At 46.9% G+C, this 20379-nt stretch overlaps 1 protein-coding gene across 3 annotated transcripts in view; it reads right to left on the bottom strand.

Moving 5' to 3' along the window:
* The window catches only part of AP1G1 (adaptor related protein complex 1 subunit gamma 1), a 78257-nt gene extending 59273 nt beyond the window's left edge, over window positions 1-18984 (bottom strand). For 2 of the 3 annotated variants that reach the window (XM_007672284.3, XM_007672279.3), the window contains exons 1-2: window positions 18862-18984; window positions 3198-3229 (exon numbers count right to left, since the gene is read on the bottom strand). In XM_007672284.3, coding sequence (XP_007670474.2) covers window positions 3198-3229; window positions 18862-18925 — 96 coding nt within the window. In that variant the 5' untranslated portion in view covers window positions 18926-18984. The remainder of the gene's footprint in view (window positions 1-3197; window positions 3230-18861) is intronic. The other variant, XM_001509354.3, reaches the window with a different exon arrangement.
* Window positions 18985-20379: the final 1395 nt, after the last annotated feature.

Consider the following 20379-nt stretch of genomic DNA (forward strand, 5'->3'; position numbering starts at 1 on the left):
TCTGCCCTTGCCACTTCCAGATGACCTTGGCTCCTTGAGGCCTTCCAGTGCCTCCAACCCAAAGATGAGACCTCCTCCCCACAATCTGGACAGTCTTTAAGACATCAAGACCAAGAAGCTGGGCAGGGGAAGTGCTTCTAGTGCTTTCTGCAGCTCCACACATTCTCTCACCCATGACAGTCACTCCCACTGAGGCACAGAATGGACTGAGCAAGTAAGGCAGTGTTAACTAGGCCTATGTTTGGGATTATGGGAGTCAGCCCTTCCTTCTATCCCACCCTCAATTATTAACCCTAATCCCCCCTTCCTGGGTGTTTTGGAATGATGTGGAAAGGAATTGGTTTATCAACCAATAGGATGAAGAGCTGCCCCACCCATCTCGATTTATGGGGAGGGTGGCGTGGGCGGAGGGGAAGCAAGCTCTGGAGAGGGAAGAAGGAAAAAAAAAACAAAAACAAAAATAGCACCTTGAACACCTTGGCCCTTTTATGCTGGGATCTGGGCAGGGAAGTCTGAATCCTGTCCTCAGAGACCTAGGGTCTGAGTCTGATCCATTGCTTGCACTAAGTTCTCTCTCACTCTGGGATTTTTTTTTAAAAAAAAAAGGACTAGTGCGGGTTAACTTGGCTATAGGTGTCATTGGTAGGTATTTTTAGATTCAATTCAGTCTGCAGGGATTGCTCAGTTCAGGCCAGAGTTGATACAGGCTATTGATTAGGACAGATTCCTAGGTGATGATGATGGTATTTGTTAAGCGCTATGTGCAAAGCACTGTTCTAAACGCGGGGGGGGGGGGGGATATGACATACAAGGTGATCGGGTTGTCCCACATGGGGTTCACAGTCTTCATCCTCATTTGACAGATGAGGGAACTGAGGCACAGAGAAGTTAAGTGACTTGCCCAAAGTCACACAGCTGACAAGCGGCGGAGCCGGGATGAGAACCCATGACCTCTGACTCCCAAGCCCGTGTTACCAGTCCTAGAACGCTGCAAGAACTGTAGAGAAAATATGGAGGGAGAGGTTCACAAGATGACTGTGCTGTGTCTTTGGACTATTGGTGGGTGTAGCTCAGTCAAAGTTAGAGGTCTGAAGTCCACCTCTGCCTTGGATGATGGTGAGCTAGGGGTGGTCAAATCTGTTAGCCACAGTTTGACGATACACCACAAAGCAGTCCTAATTTCAATCCGGGGGAATCCAAAATCTTCTCTGGATCCTCACAGGCACTGCAAGGGGGTGTGAGCAGTCTTCAGAGCCACCTTTAGGCATAACTGGGACTAGGACTCGGGTCTCCTGACTCCCTCCTTCCCAGAAGAGTAATCAAACACAGAGAACCATTGCTCAATCCAAGCCACACAAGAGGTCAGGGGCAAAACGTACAGACACGAATCAATTTTCATTATCAATGTTCTGATTGCACAACCTGTTTATTCAGTTGGTTGCCTTTTCCTATTCATCAGTGGCATTTGCTGAGCTTCTACTGTGTGCAGAGCACTGTATTAAGTGCTTGGGACAGTACAACATAACAGAGTTGGTAAACCCACTCCCTGACCAAATGAGAAGCAGTGTAGCCTAGAGGATAGAGCACAGGCCTGGGAGTCAGAAGGCCCTGCATTCTAATTCTGACTCAATCACTTGTCTGCTGGGAGACCTTGGGTAAGTCACTTAACTTATTTACCTCATCTACAAAGTGAAGATTAAGACTAGGAGCCCCATGTTGGACATGGACTATGATAACCTGCTCTATCTACCCTAGTGTTTAGTACAATGCCTGGCACAGAGCAGAGGCTTAAATACCATAAAAAATGAGCTTTCAGTTTAGAGGGGGAGAGACAATAATATAATTTATAGATATGCACCTAAGAGCTGTGGAACTGAGGGTGGGGCAAACATCAAGTGTCCAAAGGTCACAGATCCAGGCGTAGAGAGGACAGAAGGGAGAGGGAGCCGGGGAGAAAGAGGGCTTAATCTGGGAAGGCCTCTAGGAGGAGATGAGATCTCAATAAAGCTTTAAAGAACTTATTCCTATTTTACAACTAAAAGCAATTCTAGGATGAAGGCAGCTCTGTTCTACACCTTCTGGAAAACCGATACCGGAAAGCCGGAAAGCCCGGCATTTGCGAGGAGCTGCCAACGGCAGCTCCATTTCCGGCAGGGCTCGCTGCCCTCAGGAGGCTTTGGGCACTTGGGCCGTCAGTGCTGGTTACCCCCCCTCCTGTCAGGGCTTAGGCCTGACCTCCCGGGAGGGTGATGAGGGTGGAAGGCTGCCGGAGGGGCCGCAGGCCTTCCTGCCGGGGCTGTGGCCCTCCAGACTGTGCCTGCCCTGGGGTCAGTGGCTTCTGTGCAGTTTGCGCCACTTGGGCTTCAGCAACTTCTGTAAGGTGGATCCTGAGCTGCTCCTGCCGTTACCATATGGATATACACAGGCCCCCCACCCATAGCTGCGGGTCATCGAATTGCAGGCAGTCCAGGGAGTGCCACGGGAGCTGCATCAAGTTTTCCTCCGACCTGCCACTGGAGCGACATGAAGTTTTCCTCCGCCTCAAGTCGGGTCCTCCTCATCCACCGTGACAGAGCCAGGCCCACCCCAGGCAACAGCAATAAAACCAGGCTCCACGGTGGGAGACGGTGAGGGCTATTTATACCCACAACCAGGAACACTGATGACTTTGGGAGGAGGGGTGGGGTGACCACCACTGGGGAGAGGTCGAAATACGCGAGGGCTTCCCAGATCACTGCTGCTCCCATCCCTGATGTCTCTATAAGAGTCCTATTGGGAAGGAGGTGAGACAAGGGATGCTGGGCTGTAAAACGTCTCCGTCCATTGTGAGACAGCAGTCCCATAACCAAGGCATTCCCCTTAGCTCCACTCACCCACCTAAAACCCACTTAATAGATCTTAATAGATCTCACTTAATAGATTAGTCACGATTAAGGTGACTGCTTATCCAGTTTTCTCCCAGAGGGCCTTTTTTCAGCAAACCTGACCCATACCATTCTAACTTTGGCTCCTTTACGCCCAGTGCTTTTCCTCTGAAAACCTCAGCATTCCTGAGGCACCTAGCTTAGACTGGAACACAGTGACCCTTTTCACTGGACCCACAGCAGGGCTCTGTACTGTATCTAGTACTCACAGTCCTCTAATTCACACCTATTCAAAAATCCCTCCTTCTCTACAGAGACACCTCTACGACATACCTCTACCACCAGCAGCTGCCGCTTCATCCTCCCTGCAACATAAAAACGTGGAGTGTAAAACTTCTGACGGCAGAAGTGGAGCAGGCATTTTTACTGGTAAGTGCAGATGAGTTAGATCAACCCTTCAATAAATAGTGGATTTTAAACCATAGGCTAACTAGGCCTTGACCTAAGAGGCTAGCAAATTTTATAACCATTCCCGTTCCCCAACCCAGGTGCTTCCGTAATCTCTCCCAGTATCCTGACTACTCAGGTAGTCGCAATTTATCCCAAGTCATCTGCTCCTATAGAAACCTCCAATCTCACATCCCCTCTAACTTGCTAGGATTGGCAGGATACGGTGGCTGAATCGAAAGATTGCTACTGCTCTCGGTGTCCATGTGTTTTTAGAATTAGTTGGCCCACCTGGCAAAACTCTCTAAATGCTCTCCAAAGAACTACTGCATCACTGTCCCAAAATTGGCCCTTTTGACGTTATTCTGTAGAGATTTTAATATATACTCTATTTTCATTTTCCTTGTTTTGTCTTCTATTTCTGTACCACATTATTGTGGTTTTACGCTATCCTCCAGCAGTTCCGATTTCTATTTCGGCTGTCAATTTGCACCTCTTGGTTGTTTCCGTCCCCGTAGAAATAAAGATTACTTATTTAAATGTATTTATTAATAGTTATAATAATGATGGAATTTAAGCGCTTACTATGTGCCGAGCACTGTTCTAAGCACTAGGGTAGATAGAAGGTAATCAGGTTGTCCCACGTGGACCTAACAATCTTAATCCCCATTTGACAGATGAGGTAACTGAGGCACAGAGAAGTCAAGTGATTCCCAAATCCACCTCTCCAGCCCTGACCTCTCCCCTTCTTCCCAGTTTCGTATTTCCTTCTGCATCCAGGATTTCTCTACTTGGATGTTCCACTTACATCTCAAATTTAACGTGTTCAAAACAGAAGTACTCAACGTCTCACCTAAACCCCATTCTCCCCAGAACTTTCTCTTTTGGTCTGGAAACATGAGGTAAATGGGGGAGGAGTGGAGAGTTAGACAATAAAGGGGCTTTTGTTTCTTTTCTTTCTTTTTGATCACTTGCTCTGTGAGAGGTTGGGTTTTTTTTTTTTTTCAATTTAGGATGGAGAGGAAGAGTAGAGGGCTCCTACTACCAAGGCATGCAGAGAAGTGATGACTGGACCAAGAGAATTAGATGATATCTGGCTCCCGGCCAAAGATTAAAGTAGGCAGAGGATTATTCTAAGATCTAGTGGGAAGACAAAGGATTTATATTCAGCAAAGATGCTTGCCCAGACCACCCCCACCCCCCCAACAAAAAATAACCCCACAGAGCCTATAATAAAGCCTGGAACTGGACAATTTGGTCCAGCCCAACACCCCAGAAAGGGCCGTGCTGCTGGGAATGCAATGCAGAGTACACTCACTCACACATTTGTAACTGTTCCTCTGAAGCGTCACAGCAGTCTGCAGTGACCACCTCGTTCACAGAATAACGCCACAGCTACGGCACGCGACCCATCCAGCCACTGGGAGTCCTCAGCAGAGAGCAAAGGAGGAAGGTAGGCTCTACCTAAGGGCTCTTTTGGGACTAAAATAGCAAGAGGGCTACCCCCGATTCCCATATGCCTGGCCCGGGGCTGGGGGATGAAGGCGACAGCTTTAACCTACAGCTTTTCAGGGAAGGTGGGCAACTGTAACCAATGCTCTGTCCCTTGGAGCCAATTAAGGGTTGAAAGAGGTGACAGGGCTCCACTTGTCTCAGGCTGTGCAGACTCCAGTCTCCAGCCTGGTCCCTACACTTAGAGTGTTTTTCTTGTTCTGCCTGAGATTAGTGATGGGATAAGAGGCTAATCTTGTTCCCAACTGGAGAGTCACTGAGGGTGAGCCATACCGCCAACTCCCCTACCATCTCCTGTCCCCCCCGGAAAGTGTGGGGGGTGCTGCAGGACAAGTCTGATTAGTGTGAAAATAGCCTCTGTCCAGCTTCCCAAGCCAGAAGCACACGAAAGCACTTCAAAAACAATATTTTCCATGAGAGAATGAATGCTCCGAGGTGAAACTCAGGACGTAGCAGAATGATGAGAACTGCATTTATACTTTGTGTAAGAAAGGGTTGAGAACTAATGGACACATATATAAACAATACAAATGGAGACAGTTACAGTGGGTATGACGAATATCAGTCTAGTGAGAGTCTCTGGGAAATAGCTTCAAATACCTACTCTAGGACTCTCAGCTGAGTGAGTTTTTCCCTTAATCTTGGGGATACACTATTGAGAGTTAAAGGGATGATAACTAGACGAGCAAAAATGCTCCAGAATTGTCAAACATAAAAACAACAATTAGCATTGCTCTAGATGGGAAATGTGTAACCTAGGTATTCCTTTTTTTTTATTTCAATGGTATTTGTTAATTTATTGTGTGACAGACAGTGAAATAAGTGCTGGGTAGATACAAGTCAATCCAGTTGGACACAGTCCATGTCCCACACGGGACTCACAGTCTTAATCCCCATTTTACAGATGAGGAAATGGAGGCCCAGAGAAGTTAAGTGGTTTGCCCAAGGTCACACAGTACACAAGGGGCAGAGCTGGGATAAGACCCAGCTCTTCTGATTCCCAGGTCATGTGCTGCTTATCAACAAAGCATTCCTAGGTAGGGAATGTGTCTACCAACCTAGTAATACTGTACTCTCCCAAGCAACTTAGTAAAGTGCTCTGCACACTGTAATCATTCGTATACAATTGAGTCCAGCTAACGCATTCTGAATTAAATCACTTTTCGGCAAGCCAGGATGGAGTCCGGCCAAAGCAATAACTTTCCCAACCTGGGTTCCTCTTTTTCCTACTTCCTACCAAGACAGGGGCATTCCTTGCTAATTCCTTCTGAGTTTAAAATGTTTTAAAGCTTATGTCACATTTTGGGAAAAGAAACCAGATTCAAATACAGAACTGGGGGAGTAGATGAAGATGAAGAACATCGGCAGGTGTGGCCTCATTGGGTATTTGGGTGCAGTTTGCACATGATCGATATCTCCTTTCGCACTTTCAAGATTAAGGGGAAAGGGAAGCTTAAAAAGGCCCTTGTTTCATAATCATAGTAAAAACCACAGAGCTTCAGTTCATTATACTGCAGGGTCCTCAAACTGCTTTTCAAAATAGTAGCCTTCTATATCTGCTCCCTTTACAACAAGAACCCACATCCTAGCTAGACGTCATTCTAATATTTCAGTTCAAAAAAATGTTTTAGTGGTTTCAAAGAAGGATGGGAAGTGTTTGGGTATTCTGAAAGGAGTATTTTTTTAAATGGCACTTGTTAAGCACTTACGTTGTGTCAAACGCTGTTCTAAGTGCTGAGATAGGAACAAGTTAATTAGGTTGGACTCAGTCCCTATCCCACATAGGGTTCACAGTCTAAGCATTAAAAAAATTGCTCTGTTTCAAGATGAACAAGAAATTATTTCTCAATACTGAGGTTCAAGGGGGAAAATCTTCACTAATCATGTTGGAGAAACCCCCATTACTTATAAAATACAGTTCATTCAACAGTAGCAGCCCCCCAAAAGTTTCAGAATATCTAGTGTCTTCAATCTGAACTGTAACTGAATGAACGCCAAATGTACTATGCCTTCTACCCTAATTGAAGCTTTTATCCCTAAGCCTTGATAGGGAAAAAAATACAAAAATCCCCAAATGCTCAAAAAAATTGACACTTCCATATTCCCATAGTTCAGAGTATTAATCTCAAACCCTAACAAGTTGTAAAGCGGAAGAAACTCACCCTGTAAAACACAATTACACTAGTTACAAGGTGGTTATGGAACAATGTATCAGGTGACGCTACTTGTTATTGTAACAAAAAGTTCATGCCTTCTAAAAGAAGTTTTTAAATGACATGCAGATGAGAATGAAGACTTCAGATGCCTTCCCTGCAAAGTTCCCATTCCTTCATCCCTAGCCCCCCAAAATCCAACTCACAAAGAAATTAGAACATAAATTTCAAAAATATTTTGCTTAACATATGATTTCTAATTACCTCTGCTTTTCCAATAGACTGAAAAGGCTGCAGCAAACTTACAGGGTTGGAAGGGAGAAAAGTGCACTTTCTGCCTGCCTTTCACAACACCACCATGCCCTACCCCTTTACACTATCTGTCTTTACGAAAGCCTTAAAAGAAGCTGACTAAAGTTAATTTTTTTCCTCCACCTTGAAACGTTTTTATTTCAAACTTCAACTGGAAATTGCTCCTCCAAGAGGACTGAACTCTTAAAATTTGGGATGGTCTGCAAGTGTTCAGATGAGAAACGAAAACTACTCATTTGCCCAATCTTCCATTCCCATGTCCTCCATTCAGACATGCTTTTAACAAACACTCCTCCACACCAAAAAACAACACACAAAAAAATTAAAGACTCCAAAATACAAATTTGTATTTTGTCTGAATAAATGTACATGACAAATTACAAGTGAAAAGATGGAAATTATAATCAGTTTAAGAGGTATGTTCCCTGTACATTCCCTTAAAATCTTGCTAATGCAACTAACAACCAAGGAACAGCTAAAGAATAAAGAGGAACTAAGGGAAAGCCAAAAATCAAAGGCAAACTGGAAACAGAAATGCATATAGGATAAAGAAATCATGTTGGAATATGGAACAGGTGAGCAATTTGTTTTAGGTAGAAGGATGGGATTTTCAGAATCCAAGTTACTCTGCCACTTCCCTGCCCTGTGACCTTCAGCAAGTCACTTAACTTCCTTGTACCTCAGTTTCCTTATCTGTAAAAAGGGAATTCAATACCTGTTCTCACACCAACACTGTGAACCCCTTGTGGGACAAGGTCCATGTCTGAATCTGATTATCTTGTACCTACCACAGCACTTCATACAGTATACTTCATGTTTTTAATGCAAAAAAAACCACCCCAAAAAACCCTCTTAGATAGTGATATCAACTCACCTTGTTGCATAAAAATTAAACACCCTAGTCCACCATAATAAATGTGATGAAGTTGGGTAGACCCCAGCTGAGAACTGTAGTCTTTCCTGATTTGGGTTTCTAATACAGTTCGGTCAGCTTAAGCTTTTGGTTACAATCTTAACTGTTTGGCAAAATAGGTGAATAGCTTTTTAATTCAACAATTATAAAACCTTAAACAGCTTCCTGAATTCTTGGTATGCCCTGAGTAAACAAAATTACACGAAGTAGATGCATATGTCAATCTCTTTGAAAATCCATCCTAAAACTCATGTTGTACCTTGTGGGAGAATATATAACAATCCAAATAGGGCAGCAGTGGGAACAGATAAAATGCATCATATGAAAGCTTTTCATCATCACAAATATACCGGTAACCTGGGTTTTATTTATATATGAACATTCAAAATGTTCTATAAGTAACATATTCCTGATATGCATTTTGGGAAGTAATTCAAAATACATTATGGAGTTTTTTGAATGGCTTGAATCTACTAACGTATCATCACTGCTTATTAAGAGCCTACTTATACTCTCAGCAGTTAGGTATATACATGTAGTCAATTATACATTCAATCTCGTATTTTGATTACTGTTTGTAAATACTTCTATGCTCGTCTCTCCCTGATCTTTCTCCTCATCTACTACAGCAACATATTTCCTTCTGCCTTCATAACACCTCTATTTGGATGTCTTGCTAACACCTCATACTGAACATATCCAAAACTAAACTCCTCATCTTCACACCCAAACCCCGTCCTCCCATTGGCTTTGCCCATCACTATAGACAACAACACTATCCTCCCTGTCTTACAGGTCCTAACCTTGGCATTATTCTCAGATCGCCTCTCCTTCAACCCATATATCCAAACTGTCACCAAATCCTGTTGGTTCTACCTTCACGACATCGCTAATATCCACCCTTGCCTCTCCTCCAAACAACTACTATGCTGATCTGCGCACTTATCCTAACCTCCTTGACTACTGATCACCCTCCTCGACCTCCCTCTCTCTTCCCACTCCAGACCCTACTTCATTCTGCTGCCCAGATCATTTCCCTAAAACAATTCCAGTCCACATCTCCCCACAAACCCACAATGGTTGTCCATCCATCTCCACAACCGACAGAAACTCCTTACCGTCAGCTTTAGGGCACTCGGTCAGTTTGCCGCCGCCTCCTCTCTCACCTCATTGATTTCCTACAACCCAGGCCACAGGCTTCACTCCTCCAATGCCAACCTACTCACTGGACCACCTTTTCATCGAGTTCGCTGCTGACCCCTTGCCCACACCATCCCTCGGGCCTGGAACTCTCTCCCCCTTCTTATACAATGGACCCCCGCTCTCCCCACCTTCAAAGACTTATTAAAATGACAGTTACTCCAAGAGGCCTTCCCTGACTAAGCCCTCATGTACTCTACTCTCTCTCCCTTCTGTGTTACCTTTACCTTGGATTTATACTCTCTATTCACCCAACCCTCAGCCCGACAGCACTTCAGTACATAACTGTAATTTATTTTAATAACCGCCTCCCCCTCTAGACTGTAAGCTCCTGGTGGGCCAGGAAAGTGTCTATCGACTCCGTTGTGCTGTCCTCTCCCAAGTGCTTTCATATAATCAATCGTATTTGACTATAATCATATTGAGCACTTACTTTGAGAGCACAATACAACAGACACAATCCCTGCCTACAAGTGCTCTACATACAGTAAGCTCTCAGTAAATATCACTAATTGGTTGGTGTGGGCAAGCAACAGGTTACTTGCTTTGTATGGCCCAAATGTTTAGTCCAGTGCACTAAACACTCAGAGGTGCTCATAAATACTATGACTATCACTTGGTGAAGAGCATTGTACTTGGCATGTGGAAGAATGCAACAAAAACAGAAAACAGGCCCTGCCCTCAAGGGGCTTACAATATAAAGGAGGAGCCAGGTAGACAGAGTGATTATACAGACAACGGAAAACACGGATATAACTGGTACACCACAATATACACTTAAATGCCAGGGTTAACAGGAGGTCTTCTGATCAGGAAGATGGGGAATAGTCAGAGAATGCCTCCGAGAGATGGTGCTTCTTAGAAGGGCTTTCAAAGTGGAAAGATAAACGGTTTAGCAGTTTTGAGGAAAAAAGGAGTTCCACGCAGGGGAAGGCAAAAGCAACTAGTCAGTTGAGTGAATGCAAGATGCAGTTCCACTTAAATCATATGTCCTCCAAAGAAGCTTTCCCTGACTTGCCCTCACTTCCCGTATTTTTCTTTCCTTCTGCAACATCTCTTTGCTCAGATCTTGAGCACTTAATATTTGCCCAATCCCCAGTCCTACAGCACTTCTGTACCTATCCTTCCTCTCTCTATTTTGCTCTATTTGTAATTTATTTTGATATCTCTCTCCCTCTCTAGATAGTAGGCTCCTTGTGGGTAGGGATCATACTTACCAACTCTATTGTACTGAACTCTCCTGAGAGCTTAATATAGTGTCTTGCAAACATAAAATACTCAGGAAATACTATTGATTGATTAGAGGAGCAAAGAGTGCAAGCTGGGGTGCGCTGAGAGAAGAGAGCCAAAAAGTAAGGAGGCAGCTGATGGAGAGTCTTTAATCCAATGGATAGGAGTTTTTATTTGATGAGGAGAGCAATAAGTAAATGCTAAAGTTTTACATTTTTTGAAATGTGTTGGGGGGGGGGAATCTGCAAGCAAGTAACCTGTGATCTGAACACCATTTTAGAAAGACAGTTTAACCACCAGTAAGGGGAAAAGCTGTATGAGGGAGTCCAGTAAGGAGCCGATGCTTTACCGAAGTCACGTGGCCCAGTGGAAAGAGCATGGGCCTGGGAATCAGGACCTGGGTTCTAATCTCAGCTCAGCCACTTGCCTATGTGGCCTTGGACAAGTTGCGTAACTTCTCTGTGCCTCAGTTTCTTCATCTGCAAAGTGGAGATTCAATACTGGTTCTCCTTCCTACTTTGACTGTGAGCCATGTATGTGGTCCGATTATATTCTACCTACCCCAGGGTTTAGTATGGTGCTTGGCATGTAGCAAGCACTTGACTATCGTAATAATTATTATGAGCCCAGCCTAGGGGTGACCAAGGTTTGGATGAAAACGGTAGCCAGAAGGCTGGGGAGGTGGGAGTAGATTCAGAAAAGACCATGGAAGAAATCTAGTGGGCTGTAAAAAAGTGACAATGTGGGAGGTGAAAGAGACTACGAGGAGGCAAAGATAATACCAATGTTTTGAGCTTTTCTGACGGGAAAGATGGTGGTAGGAGGAGGTTTAGGAGGAAAGTTGAAAATTAAGTTTTTGTTATACGGAGTTTAAGGCACCAGCTGGTCATTGCGTGAAGTTACCCTGAAGGTAGAAGGAAATAAAAGAATCTAAAGCAGGTATGAGGTTGGGGCTAGCAAGGTAGATCTGGGGCTCCTCCACAGAGGGGACAGTTAAAGCCCATTCGAGCAGTTACAAAAATGAGTGTAGTGCAAAAGCAGTGTCTTAAGCTTGGAAAAGCACAAATCAACAAAAACAATCTCTGCCCACGAGGAGAGGACAATCTACAGAGGTAAAGTCTAGAACCCACAACAGAACCTCCACAGTTAAAGGGTGAAACCCATCAAAAGAGACTGAAAAAGTAGGCAGAGAACCAAGGGATAAGGTGTAGAAGAGAATGGTCAGTGTGACAAAGGCAGCTAAGAGGGTAAGACATAGTTCTTAAACTTCCTTCACCAAATATATCAAAAATTAGCTTTGGTAATTACAGGGACTATCAACTGAAAATCTGAGTGCTCACAGGCAATTAGGGACTTAAATTGTTCATTCAGTCGCATTTATTGAGCACTTACTATGTGCAGATCACTGTACTAAGCACTTGGAATGTACAATCCGGCAACAGATAAGAGACAATCCCTGCCCAGTGATGGCCTCACAGTCTGAACGGGGGAGACAGACAGCAAAGCAAAACAGAGCAAAACAAAAACAAGACATCATCAGGATAAATAGAATCAAGGGGATGTAAGCCTCATTAACAAAATAAATAGGGTAATAAATAATATATACAAAGGAGCACAGTGCTGAGGGGAAAGGGGAAGGGGGAGGAGCGAAGGGTGATTGGTCACAAGACTAGTCACAGTACTCTGGACATAATAAGCACTCAATAAATACACTTAGTACAGTGCCAGGGACACAGTAAGCGCTTAAATACCACACTTATTAAGTTCCTGACAGATTAAGAAATGACGGTAGATATATGAAGGTAATGATACGGACGACAAGAAAGAGGAAATAGAACTTGGATGCCCTGACCACGGTGATTAAAAAAACACACATGGAACAGTCATGAGTTACTTGAAGTTTGGCAATGGGCCAGGGGCAAATTAACTTAGTATCAGCAGTTCAGAAGCTGTTAACACCACAAACTACTTCTACTAGAACATGAAAGTAACATTCTCAAGGTAAAGGCAAAGCACCTGTCAAAATAGATATACAGTAGAGGTAACCTTCAGAGAATAATAAATCAATCTAGTTCATAATGATATGAGTCCTCATTCAGGGCTCAATAAATGTTTCCTAAATGCATGATTAATCCAATTATGCAGCACTCCTTACATAATTTATTCTGTTTAAAATATAGTGGCACTCCATCATTCATCTGTAAGAAACTGTCCTCATATTTCCCATGAGCCAAAACAGAATCAAGATTCCAAAACCTGGAAAACTCACACTCCTCATTCTAACATACCTTTGAATCACTTTCTACATACTTCATAAGTTTAAGTTACACACCAAAAGTTACAATGCATCTCATTATTTGTCACACTCAAAATACTAAAGTCTTCTAACAGGACTGGCATACACACTATAATTCACAAGACTATCATAATCTGGCAACAATTTTTATAAGAAAAATGAAGCACATAGATTAAAGCAGCAGTGATAATTTATAGACATCCATTCTAATTCTTGGTTTATGTAAGTGGCTTGCTGTATGACCTCAGGCAAATTATTTACCTTCTCTGGGCCTGGGTTTCTCCAATTGTAAAATTACAATGAGTCAATTACACTCACCTGCCTCAAAAGAAATGAGGAACCACCAATTAGACTGTGAGCCTCATGTGGGACGGGGGCTGTGGCCGACCTGAATACCTCGTATCTATCCTAGTGCTTAGTGTTTAGCACATTGGGAGCTCTTAAATACTACAATCATCAACAATTTACATCTTCTACGATATATGCTATTGCAAATTATTTCATTAACATAACGATTCCCCTAAAGAATAAACTGTTATGGGAATTCTGAACATTCTCTAAATCAGTCACCGGAGAGCATTAAACAAGTACTACTATGGTCCTGAAAGTAAAGATTACAAAGAAATCACCCTTTACTTTTTTCTCCTGAATGAGGGTCAGGAAAGCTACTCATCTACTTGGGTGGTGGGATTAGGCACCATCAGAATATATTTTTATACTAATAATAAGGTGGTATTTGTTCAGTGCTTACCATGTGCCTGGCACTCTACTAAGTGCTGGGGAGGATACAAGCAAACAGGATTGGACACAATCCCTGTCCCACATGGGGCTCACACGCTCAATCCCCATTTTACAGGTGAGGTAACTGAGGCCCAGAGAAGTGAAGCAACTTGCCCACGGTCACACAGCTGACAAGTGGCAGAGCTGGGATTGGAACCCAGGACCTTCTGACTCCCAGGCCCGGGCTCTATCCGCTGTGAAGATAGAACCAAAAGGATTTAGTGAAAGATTCAATATGTGGGTTGAATGAGAGCGAGGCATCAAGGCTAATGCCGAGGTCAAGGGCTAGTGAGACGGGAAGGAGGGTGGTGATGTCTACAGTGATATGACCGACCCAGGAAAACAGGGTTCGCCGCACCCAACTTTGAAATAACTAATGTGAGGATTTGAGAGCCCGAGGGGTTATCGCAGGGCGCTAACACCTGAGCAGGCAAACGACTGCCGAGCTCATCTCCCGACTCTCTCCTTGTCTTCCTCCCTTCGACTGGCTTGAATGTCGAAACTCTCCCCGCCAAAGTTCTGTGACTTGTTTGTCAAAGAGTGAGGACTCAATGCTGTTGATGCCCATCCCTCTCCTAGCCTGGGGTTCTAAGTACATGGAAACAGGAAAGTTGTTTTGCTTAGTGGTTTCCCCCGCAATGATTCAATGGTTGAGCTTCTGGCTCCTCTTCATCACATCTCAAAACAGGTCACAGGTTTCCAACAGGAAAGGAAATCAAGGAACTACAGGCCACTAACAGGTCCAACTTGCTTGTTTCCCTTATGCTGAAGTCCTGGAGCTTTCAATTTAGGCCCACGAAACTCCTCCATAAACTAGCCTTTTCTATGAGAACAGAAGTGTTAGGCTATTCCGAAGAGGGAACACACTCTGACTAGAAGATTACGAAAATAATAATAATAATGTTGGTATTTAAGCGCTATGTGCAGAGCACTGTTCTAAGCGCTGGGGTAGATACAGGGTCATCAGGTTGTCCCATGTGAGGCTCACAGTCTTCACCCCCATTTTACAGATGAAGTCACTGAGGCACAGAGAAGTGAAGTGACTTGCCCACAGTCACACAGCTGACAAGTGGCAGAGCCAGCATTCGAACCCATGACCATGAAAACTGCCCTTGCTTTACCCGGTCATTGATAAGAGAGCAATCCGTAGCAACTAGACACCAGTACCTCTGGCCAAGTCTTTCCCAATCGCCTGTCAAACTCTGGGACGGCGGCGGCACCACCACCGTCCTGAGAAAATGATGATGGTATTTGGTGAGCAGCTGTGTGACTTTGGGCAAGTCACTTCACTTCTCTGTGCCTCAGTGACCTCATCTGTAAAACGGGGATTAAGACTGTGAGTCCCACATGGGACAACCTGATCACCTTGTATCCTCCCCAGCGCTTAGAACAGTCCTTTGTACATAGTAAGCGCTTAAATGCCATAATTATTATTAAGCATTTCCTATGTGCTAGGCACTGTTCTAAGCGCTAGGGTAGATACAAGGTTGAGCCACGTGGAACTCAGTTTAAATCCTGAGAAGCAGCGTGCTTTAGGGGCAAGAGCCCGGGCTTGGGAGTCGAGAGGTCATGGGTTCTAATCCCAGCTCCTCTGCTTGTCAGCTGTGTGACCATGGCAAGTCATTTCCCTTCTCTGTGCCTCAGTTCCCTCATCTGTCAAATGGGGATGAAGACTGTGAGCCCCACGTGGGACAACCTGATCACCTTGTAACTCTCCAGAGCTGAGAACAGTGCTTTGCACACAGTATATGCTTAACAAATGCCATCATCACCATCCACATTTTACAGATGAGGTCACTGAGGGCCAGAGAAGTGAAGTGACTTGCCTCAAGTCACACAGTTGACAAGTGGCAGAGCCGGGATTAGAACCCATGACCTCCTACTCCCACACCCGGACTTTTCCCACTGAACCACGTTGCTTCTCAAATACAGGAAATGTGGAAAATAAGGGATTCACATTCCTAGGGAATCAAAGCAGAACAGCTGGGTGCCACGGGGGTTGAGAGAAACGGGAGAAATGGGAAGACTCCGTTAAGGGTGGAAGGGTAAGTCGAGGACAAGCCCTCCCTTTGCCTCTGCTCCTCCTCCCCTTGCCATCCCCCCTTCCCCTCCCCACAGCACTGGGGCCTATTTGTATATATTATTTATTACTCTATTTGTTAATGATGTGTCTCTATGATTCCATTTATCTTGATGATATTGACACCTGTCTACTTGTGTTGTTTTGCTTTCTGTCTCTCCCCTTTTAGACTCGGAGCCCGTTGTTGGGCAGGGATGGTCTCTACCTGTCGCCACACTGTCCATTCCAAGCGCTTAGCACAGTGCTATGCACACAATGAGAGCTCCATAGATACGACTGAATGGGCAGGGACTGTCTCTGTTGCTGAACTGTCCATTCCCAGCGATTAGCCCAGGGTTCTGCACACGGTAAGCGCTCAATAAATACGACTGAGTGGGCAGGGATCATCACTGTTGCCAAACTGCACATGCCAAGTGCTTAGCCTAGTGCTCTGCACACAGTGAGCGCTCAATGGATACGATGGAATGGGCAGGGTTGGTCTATCTGTTGCCCAACTGTACAGCTCAAGCGCTTAGCACAGTGCTCTGCACACAGTGAGTGCTCAATAAATACGGTGGATCGGGCAGGGTTGGTCTCTATCTGTTGCCCAGGTGTACAACCCAAGCGCTTAGCCCAGTGCTCTGCACACAGTGAGCGCTCAATGAATACGATGGAATGGGCAGGGTTGGTCTCTATGTGTTGCCCAGTTGTAATAATAATAATAATAATAATAATGTTGGTATTTGTTAAGCGCTTACTATGTGCCGAGCACTGTTCTAAGCGCTGGGGTAGACATAGGGGAATCAGGTTGTCCCACGTGGGGCTCACAGTCTTAATCCCCATTTTACAGATGAGGGAACTGAGGCACAGAGAAGTTAAGTGACTTGCCCACAGTCACACAGCCGACAAGTGGCAGAGCTGGGATTCGAACTCATGAGCCCTGACTCCAAAGCCCATGCTCTTTCCACTGAGCCAGTTGTCTAGCCCAAGTGCTTAGCCCAGCGCTCAGCACATAGTGAGAGCTCAACAGATACGATGGAATGGGCAGGGTTGGTCTCTGTTGCCCAACTCTTCAGCCCAAGCGCTCAGCACACAGTGAGCGCTCCGTGAAGACAGTGGAATGGGCAGGGTCGGTCTCTATGTATGTGTTGCCCAATTGTCCAGCCCAAGTGCTCAGCGCAGCGCTCAGCCCACAGTGAGCGCTCAATAAATATGACTGAATGGGCAGGGTCAGTCTCTATGTGTTGCCCAATTGTCCAGCTCAAGCGCTCAGCGCAGCGCTCAGCCCACAGTGAGCGCTCAATAAATATGACTGAATGGGCAGGGTCAGTCTCTATGTGTTGCCCAACTGTCCAGCTCAAGCGCTCGGCGCAGCGCTCAGCACACAGTGAGCGCTCAATAAATATGACTGAATGGGCAGGGTCAGTCTCTATGTGTTGCCCAACTGTCCAGCTCAAGCGCTCAGCGCAGTGCTCAGCACACAGTGAGCGCTCAATAAATATGACTGAATGGGCAGGGTCAGTCTATGTGTTGCCCAATTGTCCAGCCCAAGCGCTCAGCCCACAGTGAGTGCTCAATAAATATGACTGAATGGGCAGGGTCAGTCTCTATGTGTTGCCCAACTGTCCAGCTCAAGCGCTCAGCGCAGCACTCAGCCCACAGTGAGCGCTCAATAAATATGACTGAATGGGCAGGGTCAGTCTCTATGTGTTGCCCAATTGTCCAGCTCAAGCGCTCAGCCCACAGTGAGCGCTCAATAAATATGACTGAATGGGCAGGGTCAGTCTCTATGTGTTGCCCAACTGTCCAGCTCAAGCGCTCAGCGCAGCACTCAGCACACAGTGAGCGCTCAATAAATATGACTGAATGGGCAGGGTCAGTCTCTATGTGTTGCCCAACTGTCCAGCTCAAGCGCTCAGCGCAGTGCTCAGCACACAGTGAGCGCTCAATAAATATGACTGAATGGGCAGGGTCAGTCTATGTGTTACCCAATTGTCCAGCCCAAGCGCTCAGCCCACAGTGAGTGCTCAATAAATATGACTGAATGGGCAGGGTCAGTCTCTATGTGTTGCCCAATTGTCCAGCCCAAGCGCTCAGCGCAGCGCTCGGCCCACAGTGAGCGCTCAATAAATATGACTGAATGGGCAGGGTCAGTCTCTATGTGTTGCCCAACTGTCCAGCTCAAGCGCTCGGCGCAGCGCTCAGCCCACAGTGAGCGCTCAATAAATATGACTGAATGGGCAGGGTCAGTCTCTATGTGTTGTCCAATTGTTCAGCCCAAGCGCTCAGCACAGCGCTCGGCACACAGTGAGCGCTCCGTGAATACAGTGGAATGGGCAGGGTTGGTCTCTACGTGTTGCCCAACTGTCCAGCGCAGCGCTCAGCGCATAGCACACAGTGAGCGCTCAATAAATACGTCTGAATGGGCAGGGTCGGTCTCTATGTGTTGCCCAACTGTCCAGCCCAAGCGCTCAGCGCAGCGCTCAGCACACAGTGAGCGCTCCATGAATACGATGGAAAGGGCAGGGGATGGTCTCTACGTGTTGTCCAAGTGGGCCACCCAAGCGCTTAGCCCAGTGCTCTGCACCCAGTGAGCGCTCAGTAAATAGGATGAGATGGGCAGGGTTGGTCTCTACGTGTTGCCCGATCGCCCAGCCCAAGCGCTCAGCACCCAGTGAGCGCTCAGTAAATACGATGAAATGCACTGTGTCGGTGTCTGTGTGTTGCCCCACCGTCCAGTCCTAGCGCTTAGCACCCAGTGGGCGCTCAATAAATACGACCGGACGGGCAGGGTCGGTCTCCAGGTGTTGCCCAACTGTCCAGCGCAGCGCTCGGCACACAGTGAGCGCTCAGCGACTACGACGGAATGGAGGGGGCGGGGATGGTCCCGGGGCCCCGTCGTCCACTCGGAGCGCTTAGCGCAGTGCAGGAGCCTGGCTGGAGGAGGCTGAGGTGGCGGCGGGGCCTCCCTCCTTCTCCTCAGGGACCGGCCGCCCCCCCCCCCGGCTCTTCCTGACAGGATTTTTGGGTCCGGCCTCTCCCCGGAGCCGCCAGGAAACCTCGCCCCCGCCTCGGCCTCGACCGGCGACACTCACCGGCCCCAAACCTCGACTGCAACCGGGAGCTCCGGGGGCGGCGGCGGCGACGGGAACCGAACATCCAAAATGGCGGCTCCCTCGGCCTCAGCACCGCTACGGCAGGCGGAGGGATCCACCCGGGGAGGGCAGGGAAAGAAGCGCCGACCGACCCGGGACGCCGCCCCCTCCCCCACCCGCCCCTTTATAAATCTCGCTCTGCGCCGCTTTTCCCTCTCGGACCGGAGGTGTCCCTCCGCGTCGCGCCTGTACGGCGGAGACGCCGCTTCCCTCCCGGGACTATTTTCCGCGGCGAAAGGGCCGGCGCGGCGGGCGTGAGGCGCCGAGCGTTGGGGCGTCGGGGCTGTCAGTGATGACGTAGGGTGACGCGCGGTGACGCGACGTGACGCCGGACGCCGCTGCCGAGTCACCGCTGCGGGGAGTCGCAGTCAAAGAGGCCCGGCCGGGCCCGGAGCCTCCACCACATTGGTTCCGCCGAGGGGGCGGAGAAGCCGGACCCGGGCGCCTGAGCACCTCCTCCCTCCCTCTTTTGCTTCCATCGGACTAATACAGTCAGCTGTGCAGAGCACTGTGCTAAGCGCTTGGAATGCACAATTGGGCAACAGGCGCTATCCCTGCCCATTCATTCAGTCGTATTTATTGAGCGCTATGTGCAGAGCACTGTGCTAAGCGCTTGGAATGCACAACTGGGCAACACATAGAGACCATCCCTGCCCATTCATTCAATCGTATTTATTGAGCGCTGACTATGTGCAGAGCACTGTGCTAAGCGCTGGGAATGGACAACTGGGCAACAGGCACCATCCCTGCCCATTCACTCAATGGTATTTACTGAGCGCTGACTATGTGCAGAGCACTGTGCTAAGCGCTGGGAATGGACAATTGGGCAACAGGCACCATCCCTGCCCATTCACTCAATGGTATTTACTGAGCGCTGACTATGTGCAGAGCACTGTGCTAAGCGCTTGGAATGGGCAATTGGGCAACAGGCCCTATCCCTGCCCATTCATTCAGTCGTATTTATTGAGCGCTTACTATGTGCAGAGCACTGTGCTAAGCGCTTGGAATGCACAACTGGGCAACAGATAGAGACCATCCCTGCCCATTCATTCAATCGTATTTATTGAGCGCTGACTATGTGCAGAGCACTGTGCTAAGCGCTGGGAATGGACAATTGGGCAACAGGCACCATCCCTGTCCATTCAATCGTATTTATTGAGCGCTGACTATGTGCAGAGCACTGTGCTAAGCGCCTGGAATGTACAACTGGGCAACAGATAGAGACCATCCCTGCCCATTCATTCAGTCGTATTTATTAAGCGCTGACTGTGTGCAGAGCACTGTGCTAAGTGCTTGGAATGGGCAGTTGGACAACAGACACCATCCCTGCCCATTCATTCAGTTGTATTTATTGAGCGCTTACTATATGCAGAGCACTGTGCTAAGCGCTTGGAATGGGCAATTGGGCAACAGACACCATCCCTGCCCATTCATTCAGTCATATTTATTGAGCGTTAT

Source organism: Ornithorhynchus anatinus, chromosome 11 (genome assembly GCF_004115215.2).
Source record: "Ornithorhynchus anatinus isolate Pmale09 chromosome 11, mOrnAna1.pri.v4, whole genome shotgun sequence".
Lineage (NCBI taxonomy): Eukaryota > Metazoa > Chordata > Mammalia > Monotremata > Ornithorhynchidae > Ornithorhynchus > Ornithorhynchus anatinus.